The sequence below is a fragment of the Schistocerca serialis genome, chromosome 8, assembly GCF_023864345.2.
Source record: "Schistocerca serialis cubense isolate TAMUIC-IGC-003099 chromosome 8, iqSchSeri2.2, whole genome shotgun sequence".
NCBI classification, from domain to species: Eukaryota; Metazoa; Arthropoda; class Insecta; order Orthoptera; family Acrididae; genus Schistocerca; species Schistocerca serialis.
Genome location: NC_064645.1, coordinates 206,489,055 through 206,508,116, shown reverse-complemented (window position 1 = coordinate 206,508,116; position 19,062 = coordinate 206,489,055). Strand labels below are relative to the sequence as shown.

Genomic DNA, 19,062 nt, shown 5'->3' with positions numbered 1-19,062 from the left:
TCCAGCTCTGCTTGCTCATAATCAACTGGCTTGTGAACAACCCCAATCATTCCTATGCTGTATCGTTACTGGTGATGAGAAATGGTGTCTTTATGCTAACATATGGGAAAGACAAGAATGGTTGAGGCCAAACAAAGCAGTAACTCCCCTTACAAATACTTGCATGCATCCACAAACGATAATGTTATGCATCTGGTGGAACAGCGATGGTGTAGTGTATTGTGAATTGCTTTCCCGAGGTGTAACCATCACTGCTGACATTTACTATCAATAATTGAGACATCTTGCAGACGAAACCCAAGAAAAATTCCCAGGAAGACTGCATGAAGTGATGCTATTCCACAATAATGCCTGCTTGCATTCTGCTAGACTGACAAAAAACACTATATTGGAAATGGGGTAAGAAGTCATGCTGTACCCACCTTATTCACCTGATCTTGCACCCTCAGATTTTCATCTTTTCCACACTCTAACAAAAACGCTTCAAGGAACTTCCTTTCTGGATGAAAATGCACTCTGAACATGGCTCGATGAGTTCTTTACCTCAAAACCATGTGATTTTTACAGTCGCAGAATCGGAAAGTTACCTCAGCATTGGCAGACTGTTGTAAATAGTGAAAGAGAACATATTATTGATGACTGAAGTCTCTGTTATGTGACACTGTTGTGTTTTTTGAAATTATGGAAAAACATTGCTAACTTGGACACAAACCCAATAATTCTGGGACCTTTCCTGGGAAGCTCCTGCAGTTTGCATAATATTAACTTTTTCTGTACCTGATCTATGTGAACAAGCATTCTTTCTATGTAGTGCATGCCTAGCCTACATTAAGTGGAGCCCTTCAACTCTCCACCCGATAGCGGAGGGCAAGAAATTCACATCCAATACCACTGCAGAGTCATCTGAGGCTCTGGTTTAGACCCTTCACTCTGCTCAAAACCAGAGGACCACGATCAACCCTGGGTATGATTCTACATAGTCAGCTTAGCATGCACCCCATATGCAATGCTAGTTGCCTTCACCAAGACAGCCATCTGGCAAAATGAACTGAGGATGGCCTAAGAACCCAGGCAGCTGGTGTCATTAGTATCAATACAAGGTGCAACAATAAGGTAATGAGACTGATTTTCTTTGCAAGATATGGCAACCCTGCAGGCTTGTGTAGGCACAATATCTTTGACCTTGGTCTATAAGTTGCTTCTAGTCCAAGTGGCACTTCGATGCAACTGCTCAGTCGTGAGTTGGGCTGTAATAAGTTAACACTTGTTTGTGTCTCTCGTCACGGAAATGGAACCGCATAATATTGCACAACAGTATGCTATTTCTTTTTGCGTTAAATTGGGTGAAAACGCGACGACAACTTACGGTAAGCTTCAGAAGGCTTTTGGAGAGGAGGTTATGTCAAGAGCTCAAGTTTTTCGTTGGCATAAAATGTTTAGTGAAGGCAGAACAAATGTTGAAGATGAAGATCGCAGTGGACGACCATCAACCTCACGGACGGATGTCAACTTGGCCAGGGTGCGTGAACTTGTATGATGTGATCGAAGATTATCCATGAAAATCATTGCAGAAGGACTGAACATCAATCAACAAATGGTTCATCTAATAATAACTGAAGATCTTGGTATGAGAAAGATTTGTGCAAAAATGGTCTCCAAAAATCTCACACCACAACAGCGAGAAACACGAAAAAATGTGGCAGCCGATCTGTTAGAGAAAACAGAAATCAATCCAGAATCGTTGAGCTGTGTTATCACAGGTGGTGAAAGTTAGTTTTTTCAGTGTGTTCCAGAGACAAAATGCCAAAGTTCAGAATGGTGCTCAAAGCGACCACCCTGACAAAAAAAAAAAAAGCTCGCATGTCAAAGTCAAAAGTGAAATGCATGCTTGTGCACTTCTTTGATTCCAAGGGAATTGTTCATAAAGAGTGGGTGCTCCTGGGCAAACAGTTAACCAATATTACTACAAAGAAATTTTAGAAAGACTTCGTAAAAGAGTTCTTCGTGTCTGTGCCAACATTGCTGATAATTGGATTCTGCATCACGATAATGCGCCATCCTGTACTGCTCTGTCAGTACAGCAATTTTTAACCTCAAAACAAATTTCAGTACTACCACAGCCACCTTATTCAACAGACATCACTCCGTGCGACTTTTTCCTATTTCCAAGAGTCAAGGGACACCATTTTCATTTTCAAACAACACAAGGTGTCCAACAAGCTGTGATGAGGGTCTTTGAGGATATTACAGAAGATGAGTTCCAGAAATGTTACAATCAATGGCAGAAGCACTGGAAAAAATGTGTGGACTCAGAAGGGAACTACTTTGAAGGAGACAACACTAAACTTGACTAAAACAGTAAGCAACATTTTTTTAAACACGTCTCATTACTTTATTGTCACATCTTGTATGTGCCACTATTTGCAGCCAGTTGCACCCAGCACATTCAATAGCGGTTAGCAGAAAGCCTCCTCCATGTCATGGATGGGGCTGCCACCCCCTCCCTCCGCCCCCTGGCAAATTTACTGAGTGCACATCGCCATTCTTTCATGCCCTGCATGTTATTTTCCTGTTGGGCTCCATTGACTAGCATACCCACCCTCTGCACTTTTCCAGACTAGGCAGGAAATTCGGTCACTGGCCCATCAGGGGAGGCATCCCATGCTAACTAAGAAGTAGTATCATCACTGGATAGTTGCTCGTCCAAGTTGCTAAGATGTAAGAAAGCCAGCTGTGTGGCCCATTCCCTCTTTCACCGCCCAGTAATATGCGAACCCACCATTGCCTGCCACTCACTCTCCAGTGATGATGAATGGGTCAGATATTGTGTATTGGAAGACGCAGTGCCAACCACGTCACCAGATGATTCCAACAGCTCCAAGGCTGTTGCAGGTCTCCTCACCAGTGCTCTGATAGTGCCGCAGTTTTTTTGCAACAGCCAGAAGCCTTTCGTCAGTTGCCACTGCAGCTCCCAGTTGTTTACACACAGTGGTCAATTTTCCTTGTATGCTCAAAACAAGTACAGTTCCTATCCATATTGTGCTGTGTAAAAAACTGAATAAAATCTCAAAATTACAAACAAAGCAGTGGGGAGGAGTAACTGTAAAAGTGCAAAGAGGCAAAGGGGAAAATTACCCGACTGCGATTCTTCTGAGGGGAAAAGCCCAAGCTGCCAACTCACTGAACACAACTGCATAGCACACAGGGAGACAATGAAGTGAGAATACAAACTGGCTCTCTCAATGTTCAACTACTTGACTGTGGAATTTCAGTTGGTGTAAAACGACACTACTAAAACTACAGTAGACACAGAAGCATATGGAAGAAAACAGAAAGTATCTCTAATGTCTCTTAGATGGCGATGAGGGTGATATTAATAATCAAAATCACAAAATGAAAAGTGTAAGTTGCTACATAAACACTAACACACTGAACACAACTGCATGCTGGTCTGTATTTTTGCAGGTCCATTCTCATACCACTCTTATATAAATGAGTCACCTGCACTTTTTCCCAGTCACTTGGAACTTTGAACTAGGAGAGAGATCCATGATAAGTTCAAGGTAGGTAAGGAGTCAATGTTGTACAGTACTCTCTGTAAAACCGAGACTTCTTTCAATTGCTTCTCAATGTCACAGATGCCTATTTCTATGTCCTCTGTATGGGATGGTCAAACAGTGGTATTTCTGCATGATTATACAGCATGAAAGACTTTTTTTAATGTGAAATTTAAAACTTTAACTTCCCTTTTGCTGTCTTCTACTGTTACACTAGACTGGTCTTCTACTGATACACTAGACTAATCAATGAGTGGCTGGATATAAACCTGTGGTGCATTTAGTGATTTTACATAGGATCAGAACTTTCTTGGGTTCTTGGCAAGATCATTGATTAAGATGATATAGTGGAAGTAGTAGTGTGTTTCCCACACCAATCTTTTTACAGGCACACAAACTGCAAACTTTTGCCTGTTGAAATTTCTGCATTCCTTTTTGAACTGAGAACACACCAGTGTCTGCTTCCTTAATATTTTCCGAATTTTGTTATTAAACCTTGGTGGGTCTTTTCTGTCCTCAATCCACTTACTCAGCACACACTTCTCCACAGCACCATTTAGAATTAGTTTAAACTTTGCCCGTAATTCCTTTACATCTGCCCTGAATTCCTCTCTTGCCCCAACCTCTTCAGCCCAGAGTTGCACTTGCAACCTACGTCCCCAATTATCTGCTGGATGAATTCGAATCTGTCTTCCTCTACAGTTTTTACCCTCCACAGTGCCATCTAGTACCATGGAAGTTATTCTTGATGTCTTAACATATGTCCATATATTAACTTCCTCGCCAATTCTCTGGAGAACCTCCTCATTCCTTACCTTATCAGTCCACCCAATTTTCAACATTCTTCTGTAGAACCACATCTCAAATACTCCGACTCTTCTAGTTTCCCACGGTCCATGTTTCACTACCATACAATGCTGCACTCCAAACACACATTCTCAGATTTTCTTCCTGCTTAATGTATTCATCTCTTGGTCTCCCTTTACGATTTTTACCCTCCACACTGCCCTCCAATACTAAATTCATGATCCCTTGACGCCTCAGAACATGTCCTACCAACCGATCCCTTCTTCTAGTCACGGTGTGCCACAAATTTCTCTTCTCCCAAATTCTATTCAATACCTCCTCATTAGTTGTGTGATCTACCCATCTAATCTTCAACATTCTTCTGTAACACCACATTTCGAAAGCTTCTATTCTCTTCTTTCTAAGCTATTTATCGTCCATGTTTCACTTCCATACAGTCTACATTTTATATCCTCTCTACATCGACTATCGTCAGTTATTTTGCTCCCCAAATAGCAAAATTAATTTATTGCTTTAAGTGTCTCATTTCCTAATCTAATTCCTACAGCATCACCTGATTTGCCCATATTCTCCCATAACCTTTCTTCTTCGCCTTCCCCTTAACTGCATTACAATTCCCCATGACTGTTATATTTTCATATCCCTTTATGTACTGAATTACCTGCTCAATATTCTCATACATTTTCGCTACCTCTTCATCTTCGGCTTGCAACTTCAGCATGTATACCTGAATTATCATTGCCATCATTGGTTTGCTGTTGATTCTGATGAGAACAACCCTATCACTGAACTGTTCACAGTAACTCACTCTGCCCTAACTTCCCATTCATAACAAATCCTACACCCATTATACCATTTCCTGCTGCTGTAGGTATTACTCTGTACTCATCCGAGCAGAAATTCTTGTCCTCTTTCCATTTCACTTAACTGACTTCCACTATGCCTGGACTGTGCCTCAGCATTTCTCTTTTCAGATTTTCTAGTTTCCCATGGGGAACTATTCTGGTATCTTTTGCCAATGGAGAGATCATCACAACACTTTTCCAATTAGAGGCCACATATTCTGTGGATACATATTGTGTGTCTTCAATGCAGTGGTTTCCATTGCCTTCTGCTTCCTCATGCTGTTGATCATTGGTGATTCCTCTGCCTTATAGGGGCAGTTTCCCACTCTGAGGGCAAGAGAATGCCTTGAACCTCTGTCCACTCCTCTGTCCTCTTTTGACAAGACCACTGACAGAATGAGGGTGACTTCTTATCCCGGAAGTTTTGGCCACCATTGCTGGTTATTTTTATTCAAAATTTAAGCAGTGGCAGGGTTTGAATCCAGGACTGAGGATGATTTGATTAATAATGAAAGACTCCTGCCCTAATAGTGCATATTATGTCCAACATATTGGGACTAAATGATGTCCATCCATTGCCTACTCTTTCCAGGATAAAAATTCTACTAGCCTTCTTGATGGATTTATTAACTTTAGTAACCATCATCGCTGAGATGACATCATGTTCACTGATTCTTGTGTCTATTCTGATTAAGGCTTTTTTGTAGCTACAAGGTCCGAAATATTTCTATTGTGCGTGGGTTGTCAATACATTTTACGGAAAACGTGTTCAGAGCTACAACAGAAGACTGTCTGCCTGTACCATCTGCAATGAATCTATAGACTTACCAAACTATACTTGGTAGGTTAATGTTGTCTCCAACTAATACTGCGTAGTTGGGGTACGACTTCACTACTGAGCTTCGACTTACTTTGAATGACTCTACAATTGTTATGGTGGAATCAAGTGGCTGGTAAAACCATCTGATGACTGACTTGAATTCACTTAAGAAAGTTACTCACATCTAGATAACTTCACTGTCAGACTAAATTTTAACAATGCTAGACAACATTTTTCTCAACTGCACCGAACATTACCCTAGCAATGGGGTTTACTAACCAGTCTTTTCTACATAAATTCTATGCCTCACTAAATATTTCAGAGCTTTCGACTTCGGGTCTCACCCATATCTCAATTCTGTGTGTAATTTCTGCCTGACATCTTTTCTGGAAGGCAGCAAATTTGGTAACTTTGTTATCAATGTTTTGATAGTCGTTTAGTGTCAAAGTTTTGATATTCCATGAGTTTTTACTTTGGATCTCAAGGGCACTATCACAGCAATTTCAATTGCCTAGACCCTTCAATGGAAATTTGCAAACAACTGCTATGCTAGAACAAGATGTTTTAAAATTGGTTTTATGAAAGATAACCAGAACGTTCTTACTCATATTCCAGGGCATTGAAATTAATGTTAATTTTATCGAGACTATGTTGTCACAGCCAGCTGCAAAGCCTGGGCAGGAAGTGGAGTGAATTTCTCAACAAAAGACATTTAATATGCTTCTGTGTGAACCCCAATTGGTTTTGTTGCTCATAGGCAATTTGCTAATGCAATTTATAAGAGTAGTGGCCACAGCAGGTGTAATACTGGTAACTGTGCATCAAATAAATGCTTATAGCTAATGCACCATGAGGAGTTGCATCTATTTGGGTAAAGTGAGCTAACCATCCTCAGAACAGAGGATGAGCATGGGATGAGTCCTGTACCCACTTGGAACATGTATTAAGACCTCATGTAGGAGTCTTCAAATGCACAAGTCTTGTTGATCCATATGCCTGACACCCAAACCAGACTTTGCAACAGTGTTATAAAACTAGAGCAGACGTGTTCTGTCTATTACCCAAAAATTTTGACTGACACACTTCAGGATACTAAGTGCTGTAAAGGACCTGGTTATCATTTCCATAAGGTGTATTAGTTTATGATAAGAAAAAAACCTGTAATCTTACTGATTCTTACACAATCAAAACAGTGTCCCTCAAAAGTCCAAGAAGTTGACTAAAACACACACAGAATGGCTGACACTAATGTGTAGGCTGATTAGTCTTAGTCACTACTGTTGCATTAGGGCACTAGTCTCTTAACAGTGCAGCTAATGCTACTGTTAGTAACAGCAAAGATGATAATACTTAGAACACAACATTCAAGGACCAATTTAAAGGGACTCTGCCAATGTGATACCTGAAGATACACGAAAGGAAAGATCGAAGAAATATGGGCTGGTGGTTACATTCATAGAAATGCTCGAAGTTATTGGGTTTCCAAGTGATATTTAAAGCCTTCAAGGTCCAAAAACATAACACTGAAGTGTTGCTTGTGTAGGATAGCACATTGGATCTAGTCAGCTCCAGGGGGGAACTGTTTAGCCTCACTCAGACAAGGCATGGCTTTACCTCCCATACCCTGATTTTTCCTACATAATGAGTGAAATAGTCACTTGGCCAAGTACAACTCTTGCCTCATTTTCTGGAGAGTTACTATTATCAGATCCCTCAAAGGATTGTGGAAATGGTTATATAGAAAGACATGAGCTGTACCTGGGAGATGCCATGCGATGGTATAATCTATAACAGATTTTCTTCCTGAACAGGTGTTGTGTTCCAAGCCGCATATAACAAAATCCAATTCATAAATGGAGAATGGGCATTGGTTCAGTAAAAAGTATTCGAAACCAAAGCCTCAACTGCCCCTCTCCCCAGTAGCTCTGGGGTGCAGCTAGTGGCAGCCACTCCAGAGAAGTGTGTTCCTCTGGCTGTTATGGAGATTTTAATTTCTACACACATCAAAAAAAGTTTTGCATCACCCCGGTTTCCAGAACTCCGGAAGATAGACGTTGACTGTGGATATTGTATCACAGACACAGCCCCTCTGACTGTTCAGAGATGTCATTAACCTCGCCCATAGATGTAAACAACCATGCACGAGCAGCACCTATTAGACGGAGGGGTTCTGACAACTGATCAGTTCCAGTCATTCCACCAGGAAGGAGGTACATGGCTCATGTTGTCTGTAGTTCAACCATGTCTGGACGGTCAATACCGCGGTTCAATTGCGTCGACATTGCTACTCAGTGGCAGGAAGGCTTCTCAACAAGGGAAGAGTCCAGGCGTCTCAGAATGAACCAAACCAATGTTGTTTGGACATGAAGGGGATACAGAGAGACAGGAACTGTCGATGACATGCCTCGCTCGGGCCGCCCGAGGGCAACTACTGCAGCAGATGACCGCTACCTACGGATAATGGCTCGGAGGAACCCTGACAGCAATGCCACCATGTTGAATAATGCTTTTCGTGCAGCCACAGGATGTCGTGATACAACTCAAACTGTGCGCCATAGGCTGCATGATGCGCAACTTCACTCCTGACATCCATGGTGAGCTGCATCTTTGCGACCACAACACCATGCAGAACAGTAAAGAGGGGCTCAAAAACATGTCAAATGGACCGCTCAGGATTGGCATCACGTTCTCTTCACCGATGAGTGTCGCATATGCCTTCAACCAGACAATCATCGGAGACGTGTTTGGAGGCAACCCAGTCAGGCTGAATGCTTTACACACACTGTCCAGCGAGTGCAGCAAGGTGGGGGTTCCCTGCTGTTTTGGGGTGGCATTACGTGGGGCCATCGTACGCCACTGGTGGTCATGGAAGGCGCCATAACGGCTGTACGAAACGTGAATGCCATCTTCCGACTGATAGTGGAGCCATATCGGCAGCATACTGGCAAGGCATTCATCGTCATGGACGACAATTTGCGCCCCCATCATGCACTTCTTGTGAATGACTTCCTTCAGGATAACCACATTGCTCGACATTCTGCCCTTGACTGCAGAGGGCCATTGTTCATTCCACCAAAGGACAGGCAGTCTTTACAAGCAGCATGAAGTTTGGAATAAATGCATCAGTGTTTTTGTGGCTCATGGTTGTAATACAGTCTACTCATTACTAGATACTCTGACAATGTTGAAAAATGGAAGGTCAGCTGTCCAGTATCCATTTTGCTTTCAGTGTAAAGATTTCAGCAATCATGTTAGGTACCACCCAAACTGATCATTGCGTCATTAGGAAAGTGATAAGTGACATGCAAATCATGAAACACTTCCCACTGAGCAGCAACTGCAAGGGCAGGAAAGAAATTTTACAGATTAGTGACAGAATAATCCTAGAGCAATACTAGTGTGTGTGCTCTGTCCTGTGTTCAGAAGACCTAAAGTTACCAAAGAGACAATGCTCTCAACTGCTCAGTCTAAGGGGCGCATAGTAATTGAACTGTGTAGCACATTAAAGGAATGTATGGAGTATTTGCACAGCAAGACTCTACATTAAAATCATTACAGCGACAAGCAATAGCACGTATGACCTCGTCCCACTAAGGCTGTTATTTCTGCAGAGGCTGTAACCCCACAACGTAGGTGACATTCTTTTAGATGTGCCTTGAAGACATGTAGGGTAGTCTTCCCTGTACTATGATTGTCAAGTCCTTCACTAAGCCCTGAACCCAATTACATTCCACTGAAGCGTGTGATCAATTTTATTCATGACTTTTTTATCATGTCTGCCCCTAACACAATGCTCACATTGTAAGACCTGCTTCACAAGAGTAATTTCCTGCTCTACATCATCGGTGGGAGTAGCTATGTCACATCTCCCTGTTTAAATCAGCCACCAACAATGTTGGGAATAGATTGTTGACATTAATGAACAATGGGTTATGCCAGGTATAGAGGTCTAAAATCCAGAGTGTGCTGAATGGAGCACATGATCAGAATAGTGTGAGAATGGCATTGTCTGCTATGCTCAGATGTTATAGTCAACTCTGGCTGCACTTACTCAAATTACCATAGTGAATTTTGTGCTTTTATCCTGTTATGTAAAATAAATTTAATTTTTGTTATGCAGGATGTTACCATCATGATCAGACAAACTCTTTGGGCTGATCAAGAAGTACAATGATTAGTTTGCAAATGTTTCAGTCACACATTATTAATCAATACAGCTGGCAATAGACAGCATAAGATGTCTTTTTACAGAATTTCTTGCTGTGGTGTTCCAACCAAAATTAATCAACTCACACTAGTGTGACAAATGGTGAGAATTGAAATGAGTGCCATTTTCTCTTGCCGTTAGCAAGTCATAATGATGATTGTTGAAGTGATCCTGCTTGTCATCCTAGCTATGAAAGGTGAAAGGTCAGGGGAAACTTACTAGTTTATGGTCAAGACATTTCCTTCATGTGGTTTCAAAAATGGAATGGTTTACAGCTTCACAGTTATAACTGCACTGATAAGGATAAGCATACTGGAAATGTATCTGACCCCTCCCTATGTGCAACAATCTGCAAAGACCATTAGTGCAGTAATGCTCATTCTGTGCCAGCAGAAGAGGTAACGTCATAAACTGTAAAACTGCCCTGAGGAGGAGGGTTACTTCACACTGAACAGCTTCGGCCATTTGAATGGTGTCACAATGTGGCACTGTGGGAAGCTGGATGGATGCATCACAGTTTGCTGCACATGTAGGGCGCAGTGTATCAGTGGAACGTTGGGTGCAGTGCACCAGTGGAGTGTTGCTGTTTTCAGCAGCAGTCTGTGGAACACTTCCGCACCTATAGACAAGGTTCTGAATGTCTGCATAGAACAGAATCACTCAACATGGATGCATTATGTGAGCAGTGGTGGCTGAACGAATATAATACAAGTATAAAATTCAAGCCAATGTTGCACCTGCTGTCATCAGGGACCACTGGGAACTATCAGCTTCAGCAGGATTAAGATGACGTATGCTTCTGGCCAGGTTACCACTGACACTATGACACTGTCTAGCATGGCTACTCTGTTGTTGTGAAGCAGCTGACTGGACAGTGGAATAGCACTCTGTTGTCTTTAGTGTAGAGTATGTTCCATCTGTATGTGAGTGATGGATGTACATGTGTATGACATAGATCTGGTGGCTGCTTGTTCCAGTGAGCATTCACCATAATACAAAGGCCCCCATTCCACGGCTCATGATGTGATACACCATCAGATACAACTCATGGTCACATTTGGTGTTTCTGCAGAGTAAAGTAACCAGTGTCTGGTACCCTGTACAGGATCCTATTCCCATGCTACTGTCATTTCTTCAACGAGAAGGTGATCTGCTTTTTCAGCAGGACAATGCACACCCACATATGGCTGTTGTGGTACAATGTGCTCTTCTTGGTGCACAACAACTGTTCTGGCCACCAAGATCACCTTAAATCTCACCAATTGAACTCATTCTTCAGAGCATGCAAGAAGCATTGCCAAATTCCAACAAAAGGTGCAAGATCCTTGGGATAATCTACCAAAGGATGCCATTTGGTGCCTTTATGAACATTTGCAAGCAAAAATACAATTCTTTGTTGCCACCAGAGGTGGATATGCTTTGTATTGATGCAAGTATTTGGCCAGTATGGGAAGCATCTGCACATGCTAAACAGGTTGATGTAAGTGTAAATGAGACAATGCGAATTGTTACAGGCTGTCTCAGACCCACACCAACGGGTAATTTGTACCTACTTGCTGGAATTGCCCCATCCAAGATCAGAAGGCAGGTGGCAGCAGACACTGAGAGAACAAAGAAAGAAACAGATTCTCGACACCCACTGAATGGGCATGCCACTCAGGCTAGGAGGCTTAAGTTTAGAAATAGCTTTATTGCAAGAACCAAGATCCTTGATGGTTCACAGGAAGATAATTGAGTCCGTAAATGGGAGAATGAACAAACCGCACTGCAGATAATACCAAAAGAGCAAATGGCACCTGGAAACAAACTTCCTTATACAGTGTAGAGAACACTAAATAGGCTGAGGGCTGGTGTACCCAGATGCAAAACTAATCTGTGCAAGTGGGGACTGCTGACTAACGATGACAGCGTTCTTTGCGGATGCGGAGAGGTACAAGACGAGGCACATCTGCTCATGTGCCGACTACTGCTGGAGCCCTGCAGTTTTAGTGACCTGCTACAAGCCAACGACAAAGCCGTAGTGGTGGCTAACTATTGGAAAAATAAAATTTGATCTGGACACGGAAAAGTAAAGTAAAGTAAGTATTTGGACATTCTTTACCGTGGAAGTCGTGTTTCATTTGGTCAGAATATATTATCATATACTCCTACAATGATGAACTACCTGTCACCTCTCTTGTCATTGTCGTTGTCCTTGAGGGTGTTGCATTTTTCTTCTGGCAGTGGAGTAATCTTGGGTTGCTGCAGTTGTGATCTGAAGACTGGTTTGATGCAGCTTTCCAAGATGGTCCAACCTGCACTAGTCTCTTCCTCTACTGCAGTTGATTACCAAATCAACTGTTCCTTAGTGCCTCAGGTACGTCCTATCAACCAATCCTTTTATTTGGTTAGGATTTGCCATCGGTTTCTTTTTTTACAATTTGGTTTAGTGTGTCATTAGTTATTGTGTCCATCCATCTAATTTTCAGCATTTTTCTGTAGAGCCACATATCAAAATCTTCTAGTTTTTTCTTCAACAAACCACTTACAGATCACATTTCACTTCCATTCAAGATACATTCCAAATACTACCTTCAAAAAAGACTCCCTTATATTTAAATTTATGTTCAGTGTTAACAAATCTCGTTTTTGTAAATGCTTTTCTTCCTCTTCACTTGCGCTCTACTTTGGTGTTCATCAGTTACTTTTCAGCCCAAATAGCAAACCTGTTCTACTACTTTTAGTGTCTCATTTCCTAATCTACTTCACTCAGCACCACATAATTCAACTACATTTGGTTATTTGCGAGGTCCATATTATAGCCTCATTTCAAGAGGGTACCCATTCCATTCAACTGCTCATCCAAGCCCTTTGCTTTCTTGGACAGAATTACAATGTCATAAGCAAACCTCAAAGTTTTTATTTGCTCTCTCTGAACTTAAATTACCTTTCTAAATTTTTCTTTCGTTTTTTTCAAAGCTTGGGCAATGGAAAGACTGAATAACATTGGTAACTGGCAAAGAAAAAAATCTGTTTCACTTCCTTCTCAACTATTTCTTCCCTTTCACATCTTCAACTATTATACCTGTGGTCCAGTTTCTGTACAAATTGTAGATAACCTTTCACTTCCTGTTTCATCCCTGCTACCTTCAGAGTTTTGAAGTGTACAGTCCACCCAACATTGCCAAAAGCTTTCCCTAACACTACAAAATAATGGGAAATACGGAAGCGTCCGATCCCGCCCGTCTGCTTTGACCCATGACGTCACAAATATGGCGGAAACAACCCCCCCCCCCCCCACACACACACACACTTTCCACAAGAAGCCTATTGACACTAACGGGACAAGCGCGGGAAATGGGGTGTTTTGGGTGGGGGGCAAACTAAATATAAACAAATTTAGACGCCTTGCGTAGCTAAAACGTGTAAAAAAAGACAGCCATGCATGAATACCCACCCACCTCCCCAGGGGTCGTAACCCCTGCAACCCATAGAAGATAAAGATGCTTCAGAAGCTGATTAGTGTTTTTTGTCTTTTTTAAAAAAAAAAATCTCACGGGATAGAATGAACAGATCAGAAAGATAAATATAATAAACTAAAACAGAAATTGGAGGAAACAGATAATTAAAATAAGTAATAAGTGTTTTTAAATTTAAAAAAAAATCCTCACGAGATAGAACGACCAGATCAGAAAAGTAAATAAAATAAGATAAAACAGAACTGGAGACAGCCACACTCAAACCAAACTCCGCGCCGTCATGACGTCACACACGACAACACCCTTACGTCACGGGTCAAAGCCGACGCGTGGGATCGGACGCTTCTGTCGACCGAAATAATGATACAAAAATACATTTGCCTTTTTTTAAAAAATCTATTTTCTAATGTGTGCCATGCACTCGGTACTGCCTTGTACATTTGCACCATTTTTCAGAATGTCAACTGATTTTTCCTGAGATACCCTCTACCAGTTTTCCCATTGTTTAGTAAATAATTACTGTCTGTATGTTGCAACAACGACTTATTAAATTTACAGTTTGGTAACATTCACAGCTCTAAGCACCTACCCTTTTTAGAATTACAATTATCACCGCCTACACAGCATAGTTCATGCTGAATCCAACCCGCTCTTTTCTCACGTCACATTCTGAAAGCCATTGACCAAAGAAGTCTCATGCATGCAGTAGGTCTTGACTTCCAAAAAGCATTTGACTCAGTATCATAGGTCTTTTTTGTTATCCCATTTACAGGCTTCACCAACTCACATCAAACTATTGCCTTCAAACCTAACCTACACCTTGGGCTAAACTATAGATCAGTGTGTCACAAGTTTTATTTTTCTCGCTTTCAAATTCATTGGCTTTGCCAACTAACAACAAAATTATGAATATATGCACCAAATGGTACACTGACAGCAGCCATAAACATAAGCTGACCATTTGTATTGACCAGTCCTATTGACCTTCAAGTCACAGTCTCCTGCACCCTGCCCCCCCCCCCCCCCCACCACTTCTGGCAGATCTGAAAAGTGCTATTAACAAACAAACTTTTGCATTACATGTGTAGTGTTTGTGTGTGCTTCTCAACAGCCCATGAGAATATGCAGATGAAAGATGATTTGTAAAAGCTAAATGTAGGTAGGCCTAATCACAAATTCAGTCAAAAAATGTCTTCACACAACAGAATGACATTCAGGTGTAAAGGGACTTGTTAACTCACAAATCAAATTAAATTTAACGTCATTTAGTCATAGATGACAAGCTGCCAGTACCCAGCTCTGTACTGAGGATCCTCCATAACCCAATAATATAAACTAAAGTAATGACACCAAACAATAACAGTTTTAAGCCAAATTTGCACAGATTAATTTCCGCTGAAAACATGTCCACATTTTAGATCTGAATAAATAAAATCCACTGAAGATGGCATAAAGGTCCTGAATCATATTTCGGTCTATATGAAAAAATAGTGTTTGGGGTAAAAGTTACGTAATGAACCCCCCTTGTATTTACCAATATGTCAGACAAACATTAGACTTCACTACAGGTCAGTTTGTTAGCACAATCAGGTTTTCTGCTTTCATATTCATTGGCTTCACCACTTTGTGACTAAACTGTCACCTTCCAACTTAAAGCTAGATCTTGGGCTGCACTACAGATCAGTCTGTCATCAAATCAAGATTTTGGGCAGCTTTAGCTGTGCATAATGGGTGGAAACTATATACTGTAAAAGCATACATTACCGAAAAGTTTTTATTACACTGTCTGTGGTGTTATGCTAAAGTTTAAGCTGATGCATCACAACCAAAACAGAAAACATTAAGTAGGCTACTTGGGCTTACCACAAGTGACATTCTGTTTCTCAGCAGTGACTTATCATTCGGCAACACTGATCACATGTAGAGGAAAAATGTTTGAAATGTCTCTTAGAGATGTGACTGCTAACAAATAAATCAATCTTGTGTTTACTGCTGTTAGAAGAGTAACTGGGCCTACAGATATACAATACTTGCAGGAGGCAATCAAACACAGACAAGCAGTCATTAAACAAATACAAGAAAAGGAACAGGAACGCATCAGACAGAGACAAGAGCTTTTCAAGGAAATAGAAATTCTGAAGGAAGAAGAAAAGCGCTGTGAACGTCATATAAAAGAAACCATGATGCGGAAAGTGAGGGAATTAAGGTACGGCAATCCAAATTTTGATTCCTTAACAAAACTATATCTAAATAAGGTACTCATCCTAGTAATATATTTCAGGAAGGATAAGCTACCTGAAGTTTACATCAAGGAAGTTGAAAGACAACTGAAGCTTGTCAAAGAGTAAGAGTTTTCCTTCATATGAAATGGAAAGTAAATTAGACAATCTCATGTCAAACAATTTAATTTCTATATTATTTAAAACTTTGTAAGTAATTTTCAAAACACAAATATTTAAACAATGAAAAAAGGGAAAACAAGAAATAAATTTAAGTACTTGACAAATATTTCTTTAACATTTCAAAAATTAAGATTTCAATGAAAATACTTATTTGCTGTCACTTCCTCGACCACCCCATTTCTCTTTCAAATCACCAATTTTCACAAAACTACTATTTACAGTTTGTCTTTCCTTGCCTCACATGAAACTTTACGCTTATGATCTTCTAAGTAAACAATTTTTTCTCTAAACCAACACCCAGATTTTACTCTGAATGTGTAATATGGCACTACCTATTTCCCACCTCATTACCTACTCAAGCTGAGTATTTCTTAAACAAATATTCACTGAATAGTTATTCAATTACCTGATTAACTGGATATTCAATAAGTGAACATTCCTATTTACTGCACTGGAAGTAGCAATTATAAACAGGCCTCTAATGCTACAGCATGTAGGAGGTTGTTCTTTTATATTTTAATGTTGACACATGGATATTCAGCTTTTAGTGACTTATAATCGGTATTTATTTAGAATATAGTCACAAAGGAAGAACTTGTTTTTTCTTTTTTTTTTTTTTCAAATTTATGGCTTTACTGATAAGTTGGCCTGGTTCAAATGTGTCTGAGCACTATGGGACTTAACTTCTGAGGTCATCAGTCAAACAACCCTGCCTCAGTCCCTTCCCAACCACTGCTTCTCTTTCATGTCCATCGACTCTTATAACTGCCATCTGGTTTCTGTACAAATTGTAAATAGCCTTTCGCTCCCTGTATTTTACCCCTGCCACCTTCAGAATTACGGGAATATTCCAGTCAACATTGCAATATCCATTTCATTACAATATCTCTATATAATTTTCTCAGTCTTACTCTGTGTGGAATTTCGGTGAGAAACTTCGCTTTATAATTTAAATAAATATCTGCGTATGCGCACAAACAGTAAATGCCTCTAGGAAAGACCTTTCATTCAGTGTCAGTATGGAAGGTATAACTTGCATCTTTATGTCGAGAGTAACCACACTGAAAATCCGTAACACGGAGTACCGTAAACCATAAATTCTGTGTCAAACTTTTGAAGCTGGGGCGTTATTTGAGCAAGCAATACAAACAGCATCAAAAGAATATGTATAGCATCCTGATGCAGAAGCGGAGCATCATTTCATTCTGTTTTTGTTCGTCGGGAGTAAAACAAGAAATGACGCTGAAGATATCTGGTGATTCTTGCATAATAATTCGGGGCGATTTAACACCAAACATTTGCGTTACGGACAACAGGGCACTCAGAAATTGTATTTACAGACGACAACGGCCAAATATTACAAAAGTGTTTCTAACAATTCAATACCACGAAATATCGATTGACAATTTAAAAACTACACACAATTCTTTAAATATCTGAACGTCACAACACTCACCGCATGTGTACGCACTCACAACCAAAATATTACAAAGTTATTCGTTGGAAGCTAGCATTTAGTTACTCTTTGCCTTCACATTCCACAGATGTTGCTGTGAACTGTATAGTCCATGGTAGCCTGCTGGGTGCGAACGTGAATAGTCTGTAGTAAAAAGGCCCCAAATACAGCATCAAGTCTCAAACTTGTTGTCCCTTTCACCCACAATAAAGCTTGATGCGAAATCACGATGAAAAATTTACACTGCATCTAGGAGAAGTATTTATATTTTTGCTCTAGAGAAAACAATGCAGGGTAAAATTTATGAGTCGATTTGAGAAAGCGCTCTTGATTTACTTAGCTTGTAAGAACTAAAACGCCTTTTCAAACAAACCCTATTTCCACTAAGATAATAATAACGAAGCGACACTAATTCTGTTCTTCTTGTTGACTTGCTACTGCATGACAAGTCATATTTGCTGAGCACAGAGACACTTTTGGTTTTCTGTTGTTCAGTCCAGTCCCAGTGTAGCAATTTTGTACACATAATTAAGATTAAATAGCATTAACGCAAATGCTGCAAAGGGTAACTCTACAAGGATGAGCTATTAATTAAAGCTTAATGTTAATTATTAGGATCAATTGCATTAGATCTCAGTGTCGAATCTAGGCATTCAAGCAGGTGTTAGAAACGATAACATACCGTATCCATCCTGGGAAGACTGTGGATATAAAATATGTATGTATTGCTTATCAGTCCACCCTGTGGACAGTGTGGTGCATCAATGTTAGCAAATTCGAAGCTTTGAACGATTTCAAATCTCCAACAATTGACTAACCGCCAAATTATAATATCGACTCAAGGGCTATGCTGGCGTGTGATCAGCATCCAACTGGACATGTTGGTCTCAGGCTTTGAAATTTAGGAGCACTTAGGGTTGACTGAGATTGCTGCAACGATATTCGTGTCAAGATTTAACACTGTTTGTCTATGCTCTTCAGGCCCTCGTAAATGATGTTTACCTATAGCTTACTATTCAAAATTTGACTTAATGGACAATAAGATGGCTCTTGTAGATCCTAATGCCTGTATTACTTCCTATTAGCGACTAGAAATTTCATAATTGTAGGATCTCAATATACAGTCATGGCGTTTAAAGAGAAAATATATGCCATCAGATTGGATGAAGAGGGCTATCAGAATTCTGGCGAAGAAATGAAAATGAAATAAAATTAAAAAACGAAATTTGTTTTGTTGCAAAAGAATAGATAAGGAATTATACAGGTATAAGCTTCAATCTCAACAAGAAAAATAAAATCATATATGTAATATTTAAGAAACTGAAAACATACTATCAACACTTCTTTTAAAAGTAAAAAAAAGTATTTGTATAAATGATTAAAACCTCATATTCTGATGACAGATGGAAGGTCTACAAATAGTGGAAGATAAATGTAAGCTAACAGGGCTTCAAGATGATAATGAAATGTTTCTGTCCTAAATTAGTTCAAAAACTAAAAATTGTTATAT

The 19,062-nt window shown here is 40.2% G+C and overlaps 2 protein-coding genes across 2 annotated transcripts in view; one reads left to right on the top strand and one right to left on the bottom strand.

Annotated features, from left to right (window-relative positions):
- LOC126416920 (cilia- and flagella-associated protein 45-like) overlaps positions 1-16,084 on the top strand; it is a 155,313-nt gene extending 139,229 nt beyond the window's left edge. Inside the window, exons 8-9 of the mRNA XM_050084802.1 lie at positions 15,731-15,900; positions 15,976-16,084. Coding sequence (XP_049940759.1) covers positions 15,731-15,900; positions 15,976-16,042 — 237 coding nt within the window. The 3' untranslated portion in view covers positions 16,043-16,084. The remainder of the gene's footprint in view (positions 1-15,730; positions 15,901-15,975) is intronic.
- The window catches only part of LOC126416499 (cyclin-H), a 79,866-nt gene extending 62,228 nt beyond the window's left edge, over positions 1-17,638 (bottom strand). Inside the window, exon 1 of the mRNA XM_050084240.1 lies at positions 17,553-17,638. The gene's annotated coding sequence lies outside the window, so the exon portion shown is untranslated. The remainder of the gene's footprint in view (positions 1-17,552) is intronic.
- Positions 17,639-19,062: the final 1,424 nt, after the last annotated feature.